We start from the raw sequence: 17,115 nt of genomic DNA, 5'->3' as shown, positions 1-17,115 counted from the left end.
TTACTCGTACTGTAAACAAGGGTTCTTTTCGTGGTATCTTTAGTGCCACGCTTTCTTGTATCTTTGTGCTTCTTGTTTATTCCACTGTTTAAAATGCGCCCAAGCATAGTACCGAAGTGCTGTCTCACGTCCCTAAGCCGGAGGATGCTGTGATGTGTCTCATGGAAAAATATGTTTGTTAGGTAGTTAACATCCAGGTGTGATTTATAATGCTACTGGCCATGAGTTCAACGTTAATGAATCAACATTATATATTAAAGTCTCTTTAAACAGAAACACATATAAAACAAGGTTATGTATTGATTGGTTGATGAAAATATTGTGACCAGAGACTTGCAGGACCTCAACCGTATATTTTCCAACGAGTTAATGGTTCCTTATTCGCTAATTCAGTGTTTATGGCAACTTTATAGAGCATAACTATCAAGAATAGCAAGAATAGACCTATATGTGGATATAGTAGCTAGAACTAATACGCTGAGAAGGGACTTCTTATTGGGCCCTCTTGCTCACATTTAGTGACTAAGTAACTCATTCGTAACTTACTCTTACTTGGCCTTCAAGACAAGTTATTTTATAGATTTTATCTTTCTCTTCTAGAAGCATTTACTAACCCCCTCCCCCAACTCTCGCCTTCAAAGTGGGGATAATGACCCGCCCTTGTGAGCTGATTCTCTGCTAATACTCAGCCCATTATTGAGTAGTTGCTCTTTTTTTATTTCTCTTTGTACTTGACTGAAAGCTGTTTGACTTCAGGAACTGTGTCTAATTCATGGTGGGTCCTCAAACTTATGGCACCTGTGTTAGTTAGATTCAGTTGTCAGCTTGGCCAGGTGAGCATACCTAGTCTTGTTGCTGCGGATATAAGCCAATGGTACGTGAACCTCATCTGTTGCTAATTACATCTGCAGTCGGCTAGGAGGCATGTCTGCTGCAATGAGTGACATTTGACTTAATTGGCTGTTGCTTAAATGAGAGATTGCAACGTAACACAGCTAAGCAGCTCGGCATTCCTCATCTCAGCACTTGCAGCTCAGCCCAGGCCTTTGGAGATGCAGAAAGAAGTCACCCCAGGGAAAGTTGTCGGAACCCAGGGGCCTGGAGAGAAGACCAGCAGAGACCATCCTGTGCCTTCCACGTAAGAAAGAACCTCAGTGGAAAGTTAGCTGCCTTTCCTCTGAAGAACCAACAAAATAAATCCCCTTTTATTAAAAGCCAATCTGTCTCTGGTGTGTTGCATTCCAGCAGCTATCAAACTAGAACACACCTAAGTAGGCTCTGGATAAATATTTGAGGATGTTAAAATAGTCACTACGCTAAAATTCTAAAGTATATTTTCAAATATATATTTATATACTTGAATATATTAATAAATATTAAATATAAATTATATTTATAATCTGTATATATACACATATGTGCAAATATATATATGTTTTATTAAGATGGAGTCCCTTTGTCCACTACAATATGATGGTTAGAATGGGGTTTTAATCCTAGTTCTGCCACTTCCTGGCTGGATGAGGGATTCGCCACTAAATCAACAGTATTATCTGTGAAATGGGAATAAAGAAACCTACTTTATGAGGATTCATTTACCAGATGTTTACCATGTGGTAGGCATTATTCAATCCCTGCCCTTAGAGAGTTTACTCTCTATTTTTCAAAGACAATAAACAAGTAAATTTAGAAATTAAGAGGATTTCAGACTGCGATAAAATTACCAGGGAAATAAACCCAGCAAGGTGGGGCAGAATAATTTGGGCTCAGGTGGTACAGGAGTAGAAAGGAAAGGTGAATAGAAGGTGGCATTTCACCTGAAACCTGAAGCCTGAGAAGGAGCCAGGACCGAAGTTCTGGGGAAGAGAGAACAGGAACTGAATGCGAAGGCCCTGATGGGGGAACCTGCCGGGCATGTTTTTGGGAGGCCACACCGGGGGAGTTGAGAAGGTGAGGGGCTGAGTGTCACAGGGTAAGACTGGAGCAGGGGTGGCGCCGGGACCTGAAGCGTTGCGGGAACAAACTCGCCTACTGTCGAGACCTGGCCAGATCCTGGACTTAGTGAAGACAGTGTGGCCTCATTTTTGTTTTTCAGTTTTTGATAGAGACATCAGTATAGCAACATACTTCTCTTAAAACAGCAGTGCAAGCGCCATGATAAATGGCAGGTCAGCAGTGTAGGCGCTGTGATGCTGGTGCCGAGTGGCTCTTGACTCAGTGTCGGAGGCACAGTGGGGACCGGGCAGTACCCTGGGGCCTGCCTGCCCCAACTGAAGGGACAGCCTTGTCTCAGTGCCAGCTGAGTGCGGCCGTGTGGGACTGTGGGCTCCAGGTGCTAATTCTGCCAAGTTTTCAGGACAACCAGAAATCTGAATATCTATGTCAATTCTCAGATTTTTGAATGTTGTCTCAGTTTTAAAAATCCTTATGAGGGGTAGACAAAATGTATCTGTGAGCTGCCAGTTTAAAACATCTGCTGTAAGTCCTTTTTATGCAATGATTAAGAGGATTAAATGACGTATGATTTGTGTTAACTGTTTAGCCTTGGCCCCAGCACACAGCCCAATACTGAGGGGAAAAGGTGCTTATTAAGAACTGCACTGCTAATATGTTTAGCTGTCTTCACCTATATTTGTTTAATTTACTCTAAATCCTTATTAAAGGATAAATATCCTACTCTAATTCAAGTGATTAATGAATGGTAGTTACTGTAATTTGTAATTTATTTAGTCGTTTGATTAATTCTATATTCATGTTACAAATTACACAATAATCTAGTCTAATTCATTTGACAAAATTAGAGAAGAAGAAAGCATGAGCACTTTCTGGTACTTATTATTTTCTTTACTTCTTTGCTGTCCGCTTCCTTGGCTCTGCTGTCGTTGCTTCCGTCATTTGTTCTTGCATCTTGGGTCTGTTTGAGCCTCAAGGCCTCCTGGCCATTGTCAGCTGTGTATATAAGTGGGAAGGAACTGTGGCAAAAATGCCATTTTGGACCAGGCAAAGGATGAAGAGGAGGCAGCTTTATGATGTGATGTGCTCAGTGGCTTTTCCTAAGACTTTTCATAAGTCTTAATGAAATTCAAATGTGCCCAAAGCAAGTCCCCCCCCCACACCCCAAGAAAAAAAATAAACAAAGCCGCTTCATTTAGTATGGCCTAACTCGTGTAGTTTTGTATTACAAAGATTATGTTTAGTATGTTGCAATCATTGGCAGTTGTCTTGGAGAATTTTATTCTGTGTGAGCCTCTCTGAAGGTTCTGGCATCAAGTTGTGTTAATTACTTGTTCATGTACTTTTTGGTCTTGTTGCATCTGTGCTAAAATTCTGGAGGATCCTGGAGAGGAATGCTGGGAGTAGCAAGAGATGCGTGAATATTTCTGTTAGATTAAAGGCTTTTAAAAATGCATCTCTTTTTCCCCCTGAGGTTGTTGTTTTTTTTTCCTCCTTTTCTTTTTTGCATTGTTTTAAAATGAGATCATTTTGTTGTGTCGACATGAGGCTAGGAATGTGAGGAAAAGAATCTTGTTTTGAGAAAAATCTTATCTGTATATACGAGTTCTTAATTGAGTCAATATTTTTCTTTTTTGCTTTTGGTATAGATCATGGAGGAAACAAATACGCAGATTGCTTGGCCATCAAAACTGAAGATTGGTGCCAAATCCAAGAAAGGTAAATTGTGAAGGATGGAGGAATTGGAGGTTTTGATAACTGGGATTTGTAGGGAAAAACCAAACTTTATACTTATCACATTTGCCTGTAGATATTTGTCAGATAGCAATATTTTGGGAGGATTACCGTAATTAAAAATAATGTACAATCTTTTTATCTAACACCAGAAAGTTTTTTTTGTTTGAGAATAACTACTGTAATAGAAATACTATTTTAAAAATACCATAGCAACTTAGGATTTCAAGGTGCCCATTTAATAGATAGCCGTGAGTCATGGTTAACTATCATGTTATAACATGTTTTCAACACATAACCTCCTACTGTTTACACTTTAAGGCTCTTTTTTTAAGTTCTGTACAGCTAGCTGTTTTTTTTTTTTATTTTCTTTCTCTCCAATATGATATGAAGCCTCAGATTTTGTTTTGTATGTACTGCTTTTCTTCATCTGCAGATGGCTAAGAACCCACTACATTTCTCTTTTAGGCTAAGTGTTTCCCTTGCTTGGCTTTTCTTCACCTTATCCTAGAGAACACTGCCCAATGCATAGATAGATGTTCAGAAGTGGAAGTATAGATAGCCGTAATTTTCTTTCCAAATTACATGCATTTTAAATGTGACAGCTCAGTATATATTTTTATGAATAATTTTTATTTTTTCAATATGACATTAATGTCAGCAAATTTTGTTGTGCATATTTCATCAGACATACTGCAGTTGCATGTGATCATCAGGAGATAATGACAAAAACTGTCAAACAATTCAAAAAACAATGGCTGTGCATGCTGGGTATTATCCGTTGTGCTTGGGATCTTTTATTGTGTTTCGTTTCATATTTGCTACCTCTTTTCCCTCTGGTTTTTATTGCTATGTAATACTAAACACAGAAAGATTTCTCTGTTTCCTTAGTCCAGATTGCCTTATGTTAGTCTCATTTTATTAGAGTGACTCATCAAATGGGGTGTGAATTATTTTCAAGTTATCCTTATGACTCTTATGAGCATTGTTTAGCTGTACTTTGGTTGACTGAATTCCTGCAAAAACTCCAATCTCATTACCATTTTATTTGTGATCATGGTGGCAAGGAATTGGGATGCTTATGTGCTTAACAGTCGTAAGAAGACTTGGTGAATGTCCAAGTATAATTCCTCATCTTTGTAGAAACCTTGCATTTGCTAAGTGCTCTAGCATATATTCTTAATTAATCTTCCATAATCTTTGTGGCAAGTTGGGGTATTTTATACCCACTGTGCAGAAGAAAAAACTGCAATTAGTGGATTATCTACTTTTGGCCGTCTGTGGTCATTTTAAAATCTGTGGCTGGATATTTGAGTAAAATTTTCCTTGACCATAAACTTCATCCTCTTTCTCTATTGTCAGGTAATTTTATTTCTCTGTTGTCGGGTAATTTTACTTAAAGACTGAAAATAATCTTCATTACTAGCCTAATAAAAATGTAATTTACACAATCCCCAAAGAAAACCCCCAAAGAAACATTAATAGTAAATAATTCCAGACAATTTTGGATAGCTTCTCTTTCTTTACCCATGCTACATTCTCCCTCTTCCCCAGTGATCATAAGAAATTGAGAAATGATTAATTTTTTTGTTCAAAATGTGTTTATGGCTTTAGGGATTTTTAGGTAATATGAAGATAAATAAACTTTGCTTGTGTAATAGATTAATTTCTGGTCATTGATACATTTAACCCACCCATGCATAATGGTCAGCTATATTCCAATTTTGATTATACATTCTGCTCTGTAAAGAAGAATATTTTGGCAATACGTTTGAGGGCATTTAGTATGCTTTCCATGTGGTTAAACCTTAACCTTTGGAATTGTGCTTAAGGATTGATCCCTCCAGGCTTAGGTCTACAGACATCATGTTATTTTTTATTATTCATAAAGTGCTGTGAATACACAAAGCAGAATGTGCTGAAAGAGAGAGAGAGATGGAGAGGGAGAGAGGAAGGAGAGAAAGAGTCAAAGTTTGCCTCAGAGGAATTTACTGCTCAGAATTTACTTGAGCTCCTCTTATTACTTAAACACACAGCTGCTGAATCAGTTCTTGGCTGACATCCTTTATATATATATATTTTTCCCCTTATTATTTTTAAAAGGTTAAATTCAGAGATGAAGTTTGTTTGAGTATAATTTATATTTGTTCAAGGTGAGATGAAAATGGCAGAAGGAATTCAAGAAAGTAAAAATTTGCCCTTTCCTCTCCTGTGGCCATCCTCCCACTCCTGAGTGTTGTAGAAGAAAGAGTTGTTGGTCTTTAAATCATTTTCATTCTACACTATTATTATCAAGAGACCTAAGTATGTGAAAGTATTTGGATAATGATGCTACTTTTACCACTGTGGTAAGAATATTTAAAATGTACAGATTACCCCCAAACTGATAGAGAGACAGTATAGACTTGGGTTTGTGTTATATTTCACTTTTTGGTTTTACAATGTCTGTTGGTTGAATATTTGAGTCTAGACAAACATTTTTCATGGCAGCTATCACTACAGACTGCCCCCTTCTTTTCCTTAATGGAATTTACTCCTGTGTTTTTCTAATTAACTTCCAGTAGCCCTGTCCAAACTTTATTTTGTATGCAGTCAATCCTTTATGGCTATATGGCTGCTTTGGTTGAAGTGCTGGTTGGATGCTGCCTGGCAGAAATGCAGGAAACCAGTAGCCTGAATTGCCATAATTAGTTAAACTCAGATTCTTTCTAAAGATTCTGTTTCAGTAGCCTGGGACGGAACTGGGAAGGAATCCATATATTTAACAAGTTCCTGTGGTGGTTCTTATGGTCAAGCTGATTTGGAAAACAAAACTCTCACTATCTGACATGGAAATATCAGGATTTAGTCGTTAAAGAGACCATGTGTTCAAAAGGCAATGGATAATGACCACTATTGAAAAACAGGCAAAGCCCTGCAGCCATCACTTCTCCTGGACACTGTCCATCTTGGTATCTGAAGAATTATACTTTTATGGATTCATTAATTTTAAGCTTCTGTCATACTTGAAGTCAAGTAACATGGATACTTTTAGAATGATAGTGACCTCATTGGTCTGTGCCTGTGTTAAATATACTTTTGGGTAAAAGACCATCTGGTATTTGTCCTCTCTTTTCTACCCGTCTTTCTCCCTTTCCCACTCTTCCCACCCTCTTCATAGCTTTCCTCCTGCCCTTTGACTCCCCTTCCACTCCTCTTTAGCCATATTCTAGGTAGAATACAGTGAAAAATACGTCACGTTATAATTTTCATTTAGCAAGCAGAGAAGAGAATTTGGGGGAAGTGCGCGTTTTGTTGATATAAACTGAGGGACTATAAAATCTTAAAAAAATCTCTGGAATGTAATTATTACAAAGTTGAATCCTCATTAGAGTCATAAATAGCTAAGAATGTAATACTTGATATAATAGATATTTAAATAAGTGACTAACATTATCTTAATGGGGGTAATGATTAAGAAAAATGAAGCAACACTTAATATTTCTTATATGTAACATAAAATTAGTTTGAGTGAAGAAAATAAAGTTGTTTTCCATCTCTGGAGAATGCCAGAATACTAGAACTGTTGACTTAATATAGGAAAAATCTGGGGTTTGTGCCTGCGAAGCCAGTATTTAAGGATTAATGTATTGAATACTGTAAAACCTTATTAACAGAATAACTTCAGTAGTTCATTACGAATTTGAATATGCTATTCTGAATCACAGCCTATTTTTAAATAAATGCAGATTCATTAAAGTACAAATAGCACTTTGAAAAGGTTTGGTTGTTTTGCCAAATAAAAGTCCTGCCAGACCTAACTTAACAAATAGATAAAAATGATTTGTAATGAGAATTTATTGTGATGGTATGACTGTGCTGTGTGAGCTTCATGATGCTAGACAAGTTTATTCTGTTAAATAACCTCTTTCTTTCAGTCTTCTTTTTGCTCTTAATTTGCTGATCAGCTTCTTTCTTCCTGTAAGTGGCAAAGGTAAATGTGGGTAAAAATTGTTTAGAACCTTCATGTCAAATTCCAAAGAAATGAGGTCAGCATTAATAAAATTTTATTTTCTGTTGTCCTGCAGAATCAAGCTAGGTGATAAAAATGTATCTCTGCAAGACTGTGTGTAACCATTTAGGACGCCCCAGGACCAGTGGATCGAAAGGTTGACTGGATTGGCCAGTGTATCCTGATTTGAAGGCCGTTTGGCCCCTTTTTTCCCCCATAGAATAAACAAGAGAATCATCAGAATTCCATGATGTTTTAGTATTTTGGGTTGTGTTCCAACAGAACAAGCAGATATCTAATAGAAAATCTTAGCATGAGAAAAATTGTAGCACTTTATTTTTTCCAGGGCAAAACGTCTTGTTGAGTGTTCTTGCAGTGGGTGTTCCTGTTGGGATAGGAGAGAACTTTTGACATCACAGTGCTCCAAGTGTGGAGGCGAAGAAAAAGCAGGCCAGGGTTTGCCAGACTGGTGTGCTTTCAGTAGTGGGTTATGAACCATCTGTGTGTCAAAAGTTAATTTAATGGGTCCCAACCAGCATGTCAAAGGCACAACTAGATTAGAAAAGATCAAAATGCAAGAGTATTGTTCCTTGAAACTTTGTCATATGTTTTCTGTTTATGCGTGTATGGACAAACACCCCATATGCATACTTAAATCACTGGGTCATAGTGTAATATAGGTGACAGTCGAAGAAAGGTTGGAGAATACTGTGCTAGATGGTCACCTCCCCAAAGGGAAAGAACACATCCATTTTGTTTACCCCTATATCCCTAACACTGTAACCAGCACATCATTGGCACTCAGTATTTGGTATTTGTAGTTTGTCTGATCCCCCCTCCCCCGCACCCAATACATGCAGTCAGTCATGGTTATAGTGGAATCACTGATACAGATAGAAATGCGGTATATCCCTAAGGTCTGTTAGGTAGGAAAAAGATGAAGAATCATGGCCTTCATACATGAGTGACATTTCACTGTTTGAAAAGTATCAATGAATCATGTCGTTCCTGTGGACCTCTTAAGTGTACAAATGCGGAGAGTAACTGTGGCTGAAGCTAATGTGGTGAAAGCTCCATTTAGTGGTTCTGAGGAGCCTTCAGTGGAAGGAGTTTAGGGATGTGGCCTGATCCTTGGCATTCACGAGACACCTTAATGAATGAAACTGAGGTGCCCTAGTTGGTAGGCTTGTAAGTGAGACTTCAGAGACCTAGTCTCTTGCTTGTTTCCCACACCGAAGTTGTTTTCTTGTGGTTATTTAGTTAATATTTGGCTACATGATTGATATTTAAATAATAATAGTAGGTACTACCATTGGTTGAAATCTACTGGACTAAGCACTATGCTAAATATTGTATATACATTATCTTACTTATCATGGCAACCCTTGGATTAGGTGGTAGAGTTCTCATCTTACAAGTGAAGGAAACTGAGGCACATAAAAGAAAATAACTTCCGCAGGGTTATACAGTGAGTATGTAGCAGATCCTGACCGTGAACTTAGGTCTGTCTGTTTCTGGAGTTCCAGATCCTAATCACTGTACTCTAATGCCTTTTCTTAGTCACATCTGGGTGAGAAATTACCTTTCCTGATGCCTTTCATTCTTCTGGGGTATTTTCTGATACAGTATCCCTTCAGTGACGGGTGTCAGGCATAGCTGACCACAGTCAGCCCAGTTTTATAACGTCTTGGTCTGTGACCTATGGAAATTAAATGGAGACCTGAAATTGAGCTGAGTTAGCACCTCCTTTTTCTTGTATAGCATGTCTGTACTTTATAGGGGGAATGCACTTTTAAATTGCATTTAGAATGTGAAACATGAAGCCACTCTTAACTGTGCACAGTTTTTAAAATGCTTGCTTCTGAATTTTAATTTGATATTTCATTTCTTCATGTGTTATTGCCATAGGAAGAAACTTTTTGATTTCTCACTAATCTGAATAGCTTCTAGGGTATGGATTTGGAGGGACAATAAACTTAGAAGGTTATAAATGTTCAGAGCGTTTTTAGTTTGTTTTGAATCTTTGAAAGTAACATTTTTGCATAGGCTGATAGTATGACTGATCATGTTCTGTTGGTGAAATGCTGATCAGAGGCCAAGAGTGGGAATTCAAACTAAGTACTGGATACGTTGTCTGAAGTGTACTCCTAGTCTTTCTGGTCCCAGAGCCTGGTTGAACCAGGACTCTCAGTGGAGGGCAGAGACCTGGACCATTGCTAGTTCTCGAAGCTCCCAGTAAACGATAAATTTAACGTATATCTTAATATTCAATTTGTCATTGTGTCTCTGTATATAAATGGTATCATTTGTAGGTAGCTCCAAAAGTGTAAATTCAAGATCTTTTCTTGAGTGCACACCCAACGTGCACCATTTTTTAAGTGAGGTGATTTACATGCAACTATCAGGATTTAGGACTTAAGCTTGAGTTAATTTCTTCATCTCCAGCTGGTTCCCTTTCCGAAGGCTCCAAAGATTGATGTACTTGCTTATCTTTTAATTGCCTCAAGCTAGCTGCTGCTTCCAATCTCTTTTTCTGTCTCCTACACCAGGTCTAGGGAGGAATGCGCTTTTTTCTGTTCCCTTATAAACTTGAAACATTCATATATTTCAGGCAGTTTTTTTTTCCCTGACTTTAGTGTGCCTGTTTTTTTAAAGATATTTTCCATTAACTTGGTATGGAACCATTGGAAATAGAATGGAGAGGGAGTAAAGTAAGAGGAAAAGTGAAACTAAATGAGAAGGATGACTAAATTAAACAAGAAAGCATCCCTTCTTATTCCCCAAGAGGTGAATTGAGCAACGTCTTTCTTTTAGCTTTCCTGCCTCTGTGACTGCTGCTGTCTCCCTGCTGGAAGGGCATCTTCTCTCTCCTTTTCTGAACAGATGCTTTTAAATCCCGTTGACTTTAGTGAGGAAAAGGCTCTCCTAGAAGCCCTTACAGTACAACTCTTCTCTTATAAGCCCTAAAAGAGGGAGGGAAAAAATATTTATCATTTGCCAGCCCTGTAATGGGCATGTGCTAGGTGCATTACCTGTGTTCTGTCTTTTAATCCTTACAGTAATCTCTATGAAGTGAGTTTATACATATTAATACATATTAATAACTGAAGCAGAGAGAGCATATAACAAATTCAAAGTCACACTCTTTTAAGTAATGGAGTTAGGATATAAAACTTGATTTCAAAGCTCAAGGTATTTCCTCTCTTCCATAGAGTGCATGTAGGTGCTAATGATGAATGTAATGATGAGTGATATTTTTCTTAAATATCTCCTCCAAGATGGAAGGCAATCCTGAGTGACTCCATATACTCAGGTTTTAGAAGCTTGCTGGATATCCATCTTTCAAATAAACTTTACCTAGGTTTATTTTAATCATTTTTTTTTCTTTTTACAGTATCTTCTCTTCTCCTTCTACAGAACCCAATAATTATTTCACTGGGATTTATATACTTTTATAAAAGCTGGAGCAGTAGTTCTCAAACTTGGGTGATTCTGTCCTCCATGGGACCTTTGGAAGCATCTGCAGACATTTTTGGTTGTTAAACCTGCAGGGGACGTGCTACTGGCATATAGAAGGTAGTTTAGGAATCCTGCTAAACATCCAACCGTGTACATGACAGCCCCCACAGCAAGGAATTATGTGGTGCAGAATTGCCAAGGTTGAGAAATGCTGAGCTAGAAGAGCAGGCTGAATAACAGAGACCTCTGTCTGCCCAGTGCTGAGATTCTCGTTAGCAGATTTCATGAAGCCTGGTGCATCATTTTATTGGCTTCCTTTTTTCACCATTAACAAGAGACCTGTTTATCTGTGTTAAAGACATGCAAGGAAGAGTATTGTATGTGACAAGATAGGTGAAAAACCAAATTTTAGTAAAAGATAAACCCTTGTAGTATGGTACATCTACACGTCTTAAAAGCCAGTTTACAATCAGCTTTGAAGCACTTAGTTTAATCATGCAACTTCAACTGCTTGTTTATCCTGCATGATTAGTTTCAACCGGAGTTTTATGTTATCCCTGAAGCTTAAGTGCTGGGCATGGACAGGCTCCCCTCCTCCTTCTTGCTGCCTATATCTTCCATTCCTGCTGGAATGTGTAGTTGTGATAACTATGACAGTTCCTGAGGTTCGTGACCATATTTGTACACCACAGTGGTACTGTAAGCTGCTCGCTTGGCCTGGAGATGGACACCAAATTTTGATGATTTACCAGACATTGTGTGGCCATTCCCTGGCTTTACTCTGCTCTGTCAGGCATGGTATTGCTGGGCAGAATTCAGTGACATCTGTCGGCCTTTTCAGTAGCAATTAACTTTTTTCATGAAGGCTTTTTGCAGTTCCAGGTATTAGTGAGCTACCAGGTGACATTTCTCATTAGTTAAAGAAAATAACTTAAATCCCAGTGATACCTTCATTTCCTAAAATGTCTTTTTATACCACTAACACATGATTTGTAGCTTATTATGACATTCTTCTACAAACCGTGATAAAAACAGACATTTTTATCACAAGATATTACAGAGATTTCAGGAATGAGGAGTTAAATTCCCTTTATATATTGGTGCCAGAAATTGTTCTTAAACCACACTAAGTCCTGCCTGAAATAAAAATAAAATGAAAACGCAACATATGCATGCTTTTTGGCTGTTTGTTCTATGCAAATAGTTACATAATATTATTTTATGTAAATTGGCTAATTCTGCATACAGAAATTCTGCAATTTTATTTTTTCCTCTTAGGGAGAGGACATCTTCCATATGTAAGCACATTTATAATAACGTCTATTCTTTTTGTAGCTGTGTAAATGCTATTTGTACATATGTGGGGTATGGATATATAAAAATGTATTTCAACAAGTCTGTTTTTTTTCAGATTTTGAAACTTTATTTGCATACTTAAAAATGTGTACATTCCAATAATTGAAATCACTTGAGAAACAAACAAAAATGCCCTCTGATTAAATTGCATTAGACTGCACTACACAGGCTGTAGGACATGTTAGACCAGCTTTGCTTTTTGTCTAGATTCACTGTTGTCCCACCCAGCTTCTTCCTTCACCAGCATGCAAGTTCTTTTCCTACCTGGCCAACCGGACAGGCAGATGGGAGAAGCAGTCATGGCCTTCCTCGTCAGTAGTTGTCGATTCTTTCATAAGAAAAGGGGCAGCACAGTCATTTAAGACCCAACCTCTTTGCATCTTGCAAAGTTAACAGCAAAAAGGAAATCAAATGAGAAGACAATGCTTGTAGAATGCATGGCACATATTGGTGGTGTACGCTTCAGTTTGATTCACCTGCTTCTTCTGTTCAGTTCGGGGTTTTTTTGGAAGGCAGTGGGTTTTTCTCTTACACAACTCTGTTCAATGGACATTTGAGTTCCTTATTTTTGTGCAAAGGTTTTCTAATTTATTTGGTTATTTGTATGTGTTTTTCTGTAGCACAAATTGTTACAAATATAATTCCTGGCATACAAGATATGAGGAGCCTAATTTTTTATTAGGATGGCCACTTTGGCCTCCTAAATGATTGTTGCACTCTCAGCAATCAGGGACTGAATTCTGAAAGGGAAACAGCTATTCTCTCCCATTCTTTCTAGCAATCCCCAGCCAATCAAAATGGTGTGAAAAGAATTATATTGTCATTTGTAGTTCCTTAACTGATAGAACCATTTAGCATTTTTCATTTTTTTTATAGAATACTTATTTATATTCCTCTATAAATTGTTTGTCCTTACCTTTTGTTGGTTTGTTCACATCCTTTCCTTATTCTAATGGGTTATGGGTTGATCATCTTTTTTTCTAATGGAATAAAGACTTTAAAATAATTTCATGTACTTGGAAGCTTCGTTCCTTACACATTTCTCTGACTATACTATCCAAACTGCTTTCTCACCGCTAATATTTATTTGCAGGTAATTTGTGGATTATTTCTGTTTCAAACTAAAAAGAACTGACTCACTCTTAAATATGTTAATTTTTAAAGGACCATAGAACAGGTATGCATCAGTTTTTAGAACATTGGGTTTCCAAAATAAACTATCTAAAGAAATCTTCAGATTTAATAGCATGTATATATATATATATATTGTAATGTTGAAGTATTTTGTTTTTTGGCAAGGTATGAGAAATAGTTACAATATTATGCAAAAGTCATCAAATTCCTAAGTTTTTTTAGTATAACAGAAAGAACAACCAGTAATTTGCTTAGCTTTATTTTTATGCTTCACGCTTTGGTTTCTTATTTTAGTGGAAAAAGTTTCTGAAATTTTTCCCAGTTCCTTATATTCAAGTGTCAGACACTTAAATATGTTATTTTGGTTTGACTGGCATTCCAGTTCTACCTTGTGTTCATTAAATCCATAAATAAAAGTTTTTAGTTTTTATAATTTACTTTATAAAGTAAATATAAAATATATAATTTTAATTTACTTCCTCTTCAACAACTGCTATTTAACAGAGCAAATATCATCTTCCACACTGTTTTTTCAGAAGTACCCCTGTATTTATTTTGTCTGTGTGGTCCACACTCTCAAATCTCACACAGCCCTGGAGAGACCTGATTATTTCATTTATCTCAGTGGTGTATGTGAATTAGGAAACAGGTAGAGGAAAGAGGACTTTAAGCCACCAAAGATATAAATATTTGATGCTTAACAGCATGTCTCTGTTTCTCTTGCTTTTCCCATTAAATGAGTATATTTTAGTCCAATCCTCCAATGTTTTCTTCTTAGGCCAACACCTAAATAGATTCTCATCTTATAGGTGAGTTATGCAAGCACTGTTTCCATATTTATAAACTGTAGTATCTATATTGTCTAGAGTTTAAAAATCCATTAAATTACTATGCAAAAATATTTTTGAGTGTTTCTAGTAAAGTTTATCCTAGAAATATTAATTTATGTTTTGTTCCCCAACATATTATGTGGATTTACACCTTTACATATGCTTTGTCTCCTGTGGAAGGGCATCTTCTGCCCCTCTTTTTCCAAATGGTCAGCTCCTATTCATCCTTCCACATCCATCTCCGATGACACATCTTCCTAGAAAACTTCACCTGCCCACTCCAGATGAAGTTTAATACTCTATTCCCTGTGCTCTCTCATTACCTTATTCAGACTTACATTTTAGCATTTTTCATACTCTGTTATCATGTTTCAATCATCCTATACATTTGCTTTTCCTTCTGGACTGTGGGTTCATGGACTTGTGTCTAAGACCAGCAATTCTTAGTCCCTGCTGTGTGCACAGTGCCTGCCAGGGATTTGAAGTTACAAGTTTACAGTTAAATTCCACATTCTCATTTAGAAGTAGAATAAATTTGAAATTAATTAAATCAAAAGTGATTTTAAGTCATTCTGGTGTCTTTTAAGTAATGCTCGAGAAAGTTAAAAATGGTCCTGTCAACTCATGGCTAGGCCATGATGTTCCCAACTGAACATAAATACCTCTCTCAGAATACAAATAATCAGAATATAAATAATCAGAAAAAGCTGTACCTTGACTGTGTTTTAAACAAGACTAAGAACACTCTACATCCACAAAAGTGATTGAACCCCGCCCCCCTTCCAGCTTACATGAGTGGCTACTGCTTCTTTGCCAGTGATGATGCTAGATCAGTTTTAATCCTCTCTTTCTAGATTAAATTCCCCAACATAAATAATTAATTGTCCCTGCTTCCTGACGGTTCCCAATTCAAAACTGGCTTCCACTTTCTTAAACCCTCCTAGAAATCACCCTGAACAAACCCAAATTTTATAAGAAACTTCTGTCAATTTCCTCTTAAGATGCCACATTTCCTTTGGTTTACTCTTTCATTTGTTGGAAGCTAAAAAAAAAACCTCACTTTGACTACAGGTGGTTCCTGTTGGTCTTGGCCTGTGGAGTCTGACACTTTCATAGATAGTGCCATTATGGCTATTAGAGTTTAGCTTGGGATTCCTAACCTACTCAGTTAAAACGGTTCTTTAAAAATGGAATTGTTACCATCAGAACTAGAATAGTTTGGAGAGAAGGGTGTGAGCCACAGCCACGGAATATATTCCTTAGGAGTTGGTAGTTCCTAGTATGAATCTCAAAGGTTGGGTAAAATTTTAGTAAGGGAAGGGATGGGGCTTCTACACGGGAAAGACTCAAGGTTGAGGAGGAAGAGAGAAGGTTGCTTGGCCAAAAGGGAAGGTGTTGGAAGAACTTAATAAGTTTATCCAGGTAGGCAGATCAGTGAGGACTGTGACCTCAGAGGAACCTCTTCCATCCTGTAGACAGTAGAAAGTCTGGGGATGAGGGGTGGTCATAGGAGATAGCTATTGTAGGAAGGATTATAGACTGGAAGATGAATATTGTAGATCATATTTAATTACAGTGGGATTAGAGAGACTTTTTGAAAGATGAATCAGCAGGATATAGTAACGTGATAAAAGCAGAGAATGAGGAAATAGACTGCTGTAGCAGATGTTGTTGATAGGCTCTGAGTTCACCTGCAACTGCAGTGGGCCTTTCCCATGCACATTGACAGCTTTCTGCTTCCAAGTTCAAGTGTCCAGGTCTCTCTGCACTGTGGACACTTGCTCCTCTGGTATAGAGCAGGCTAGAAGGGCTGGCAATAATGTTGATTATCTAAGTCTGTCAGGCTAGCCTTCAATCAGTGAAGGGCTGTAGTTAGAAAACAAAGGTTACAACTGGTTCCCCTTCTCTCAGTGGGACAATTCTGAGGCATACTATTCAGATCTTCTCAGAATATTTCCATAGGGACTGAGCCCCAAAAGTGACTCTATACCAACCACCCCCTAACCTGTGCTTCCTGGGATTACCTCCCAAATAAACTATCTACACAGATCCTTGTCTCACTGATATGTTTTGGGAAACCCAAACTAAGATGGGTATCCTGGATGATTGGTGTAATCATTATGCCATGGAAAAGTGGAGTTACCATCCTTTTCCAACTTAATTAGTGACTCAGATGTCTAGTGAAAAATGGATGCAGTCATCTCAAGTGTATTTTAGGTAAAATATCAGTGCAGAGACATGGCAAAGTGATTTAGAGTTCATGACTCGTTTTGAGAAAAAAGTGCTTCAAACCATCTGGAAAAGTATTAAAATGATCGCAAGTGGAACGAACATTGGGACTTGAAACAGTTTCCAGACACATTAGGTTGTTGTCAACAAAGAGAAAAATACACACTATGGAGAGAAGAAGAGAGAAGGGTCTGGAAACCCATGACTTAAGCAGATCAGGAAAAAGGATTTCAGCATGTGAGCTACGCAAGAGGCCTGAGCCCTATCACCTGCATCTGTCCTGGTGATTTTGGAATCCCAGGCCACGGATAGCTTTGACACGATTCCTTCCTGGTTATAGAGCATTGGTGATCCATTGCAGGGGAAAGGACCCAGCCGTTTGATCACCTCTATCAACTGGTTGAACTCTCCTGAAAGTCCTGGTTAGTG

General features: G+C 37.7%; 1 protein-coding gene across 4 annotated transcripts in view; it reads left to right on the top strand.

Annotated features, from left to right (window-relative positions):
• Window positions 1-17,115, top strand: part of BICC1 (BicC family RNA binding protein 1) — a 299,969-nt gene that overhangs the window by 179,145 nt on the left and 103,709 nt on the right. For all 4 annotated transcript variants that reach the window (XM_077125273.1, XM_077125272.1, XM_077125275.1 and 1 more), the window contains exon 3: window positions 3,603-3,672. In XM_077125273.1, the coding sequence (XP_076981388.1) occupies window positions 3,603-3,672 (70 nt within the window). The remainder of the gene's footprint in view (window positions 1-3,602; window positions 3,673-17,115) is intronic.

Source organism: Tamandua tetradactyla, chromosome 13 (assembly GCF_023851605.1).
Source record: "Tamandua tetradactyla isolate mTamTet1 chromosome 13, mTamTet1.pri, whole genome shotgun sequence".
Taxonomy (NCBI): domain Eukaryota; kingdom Metazoa; phylum Chordata; class Mammalia; order Pilosa; family Myrmecophagidae; genus Tamandua; species Tamandua tetradactyla.
Note: the sequence above shows the minus strand (reverse complement) of the source record. Positions and strands in the feature narration are given on the sequence as shown.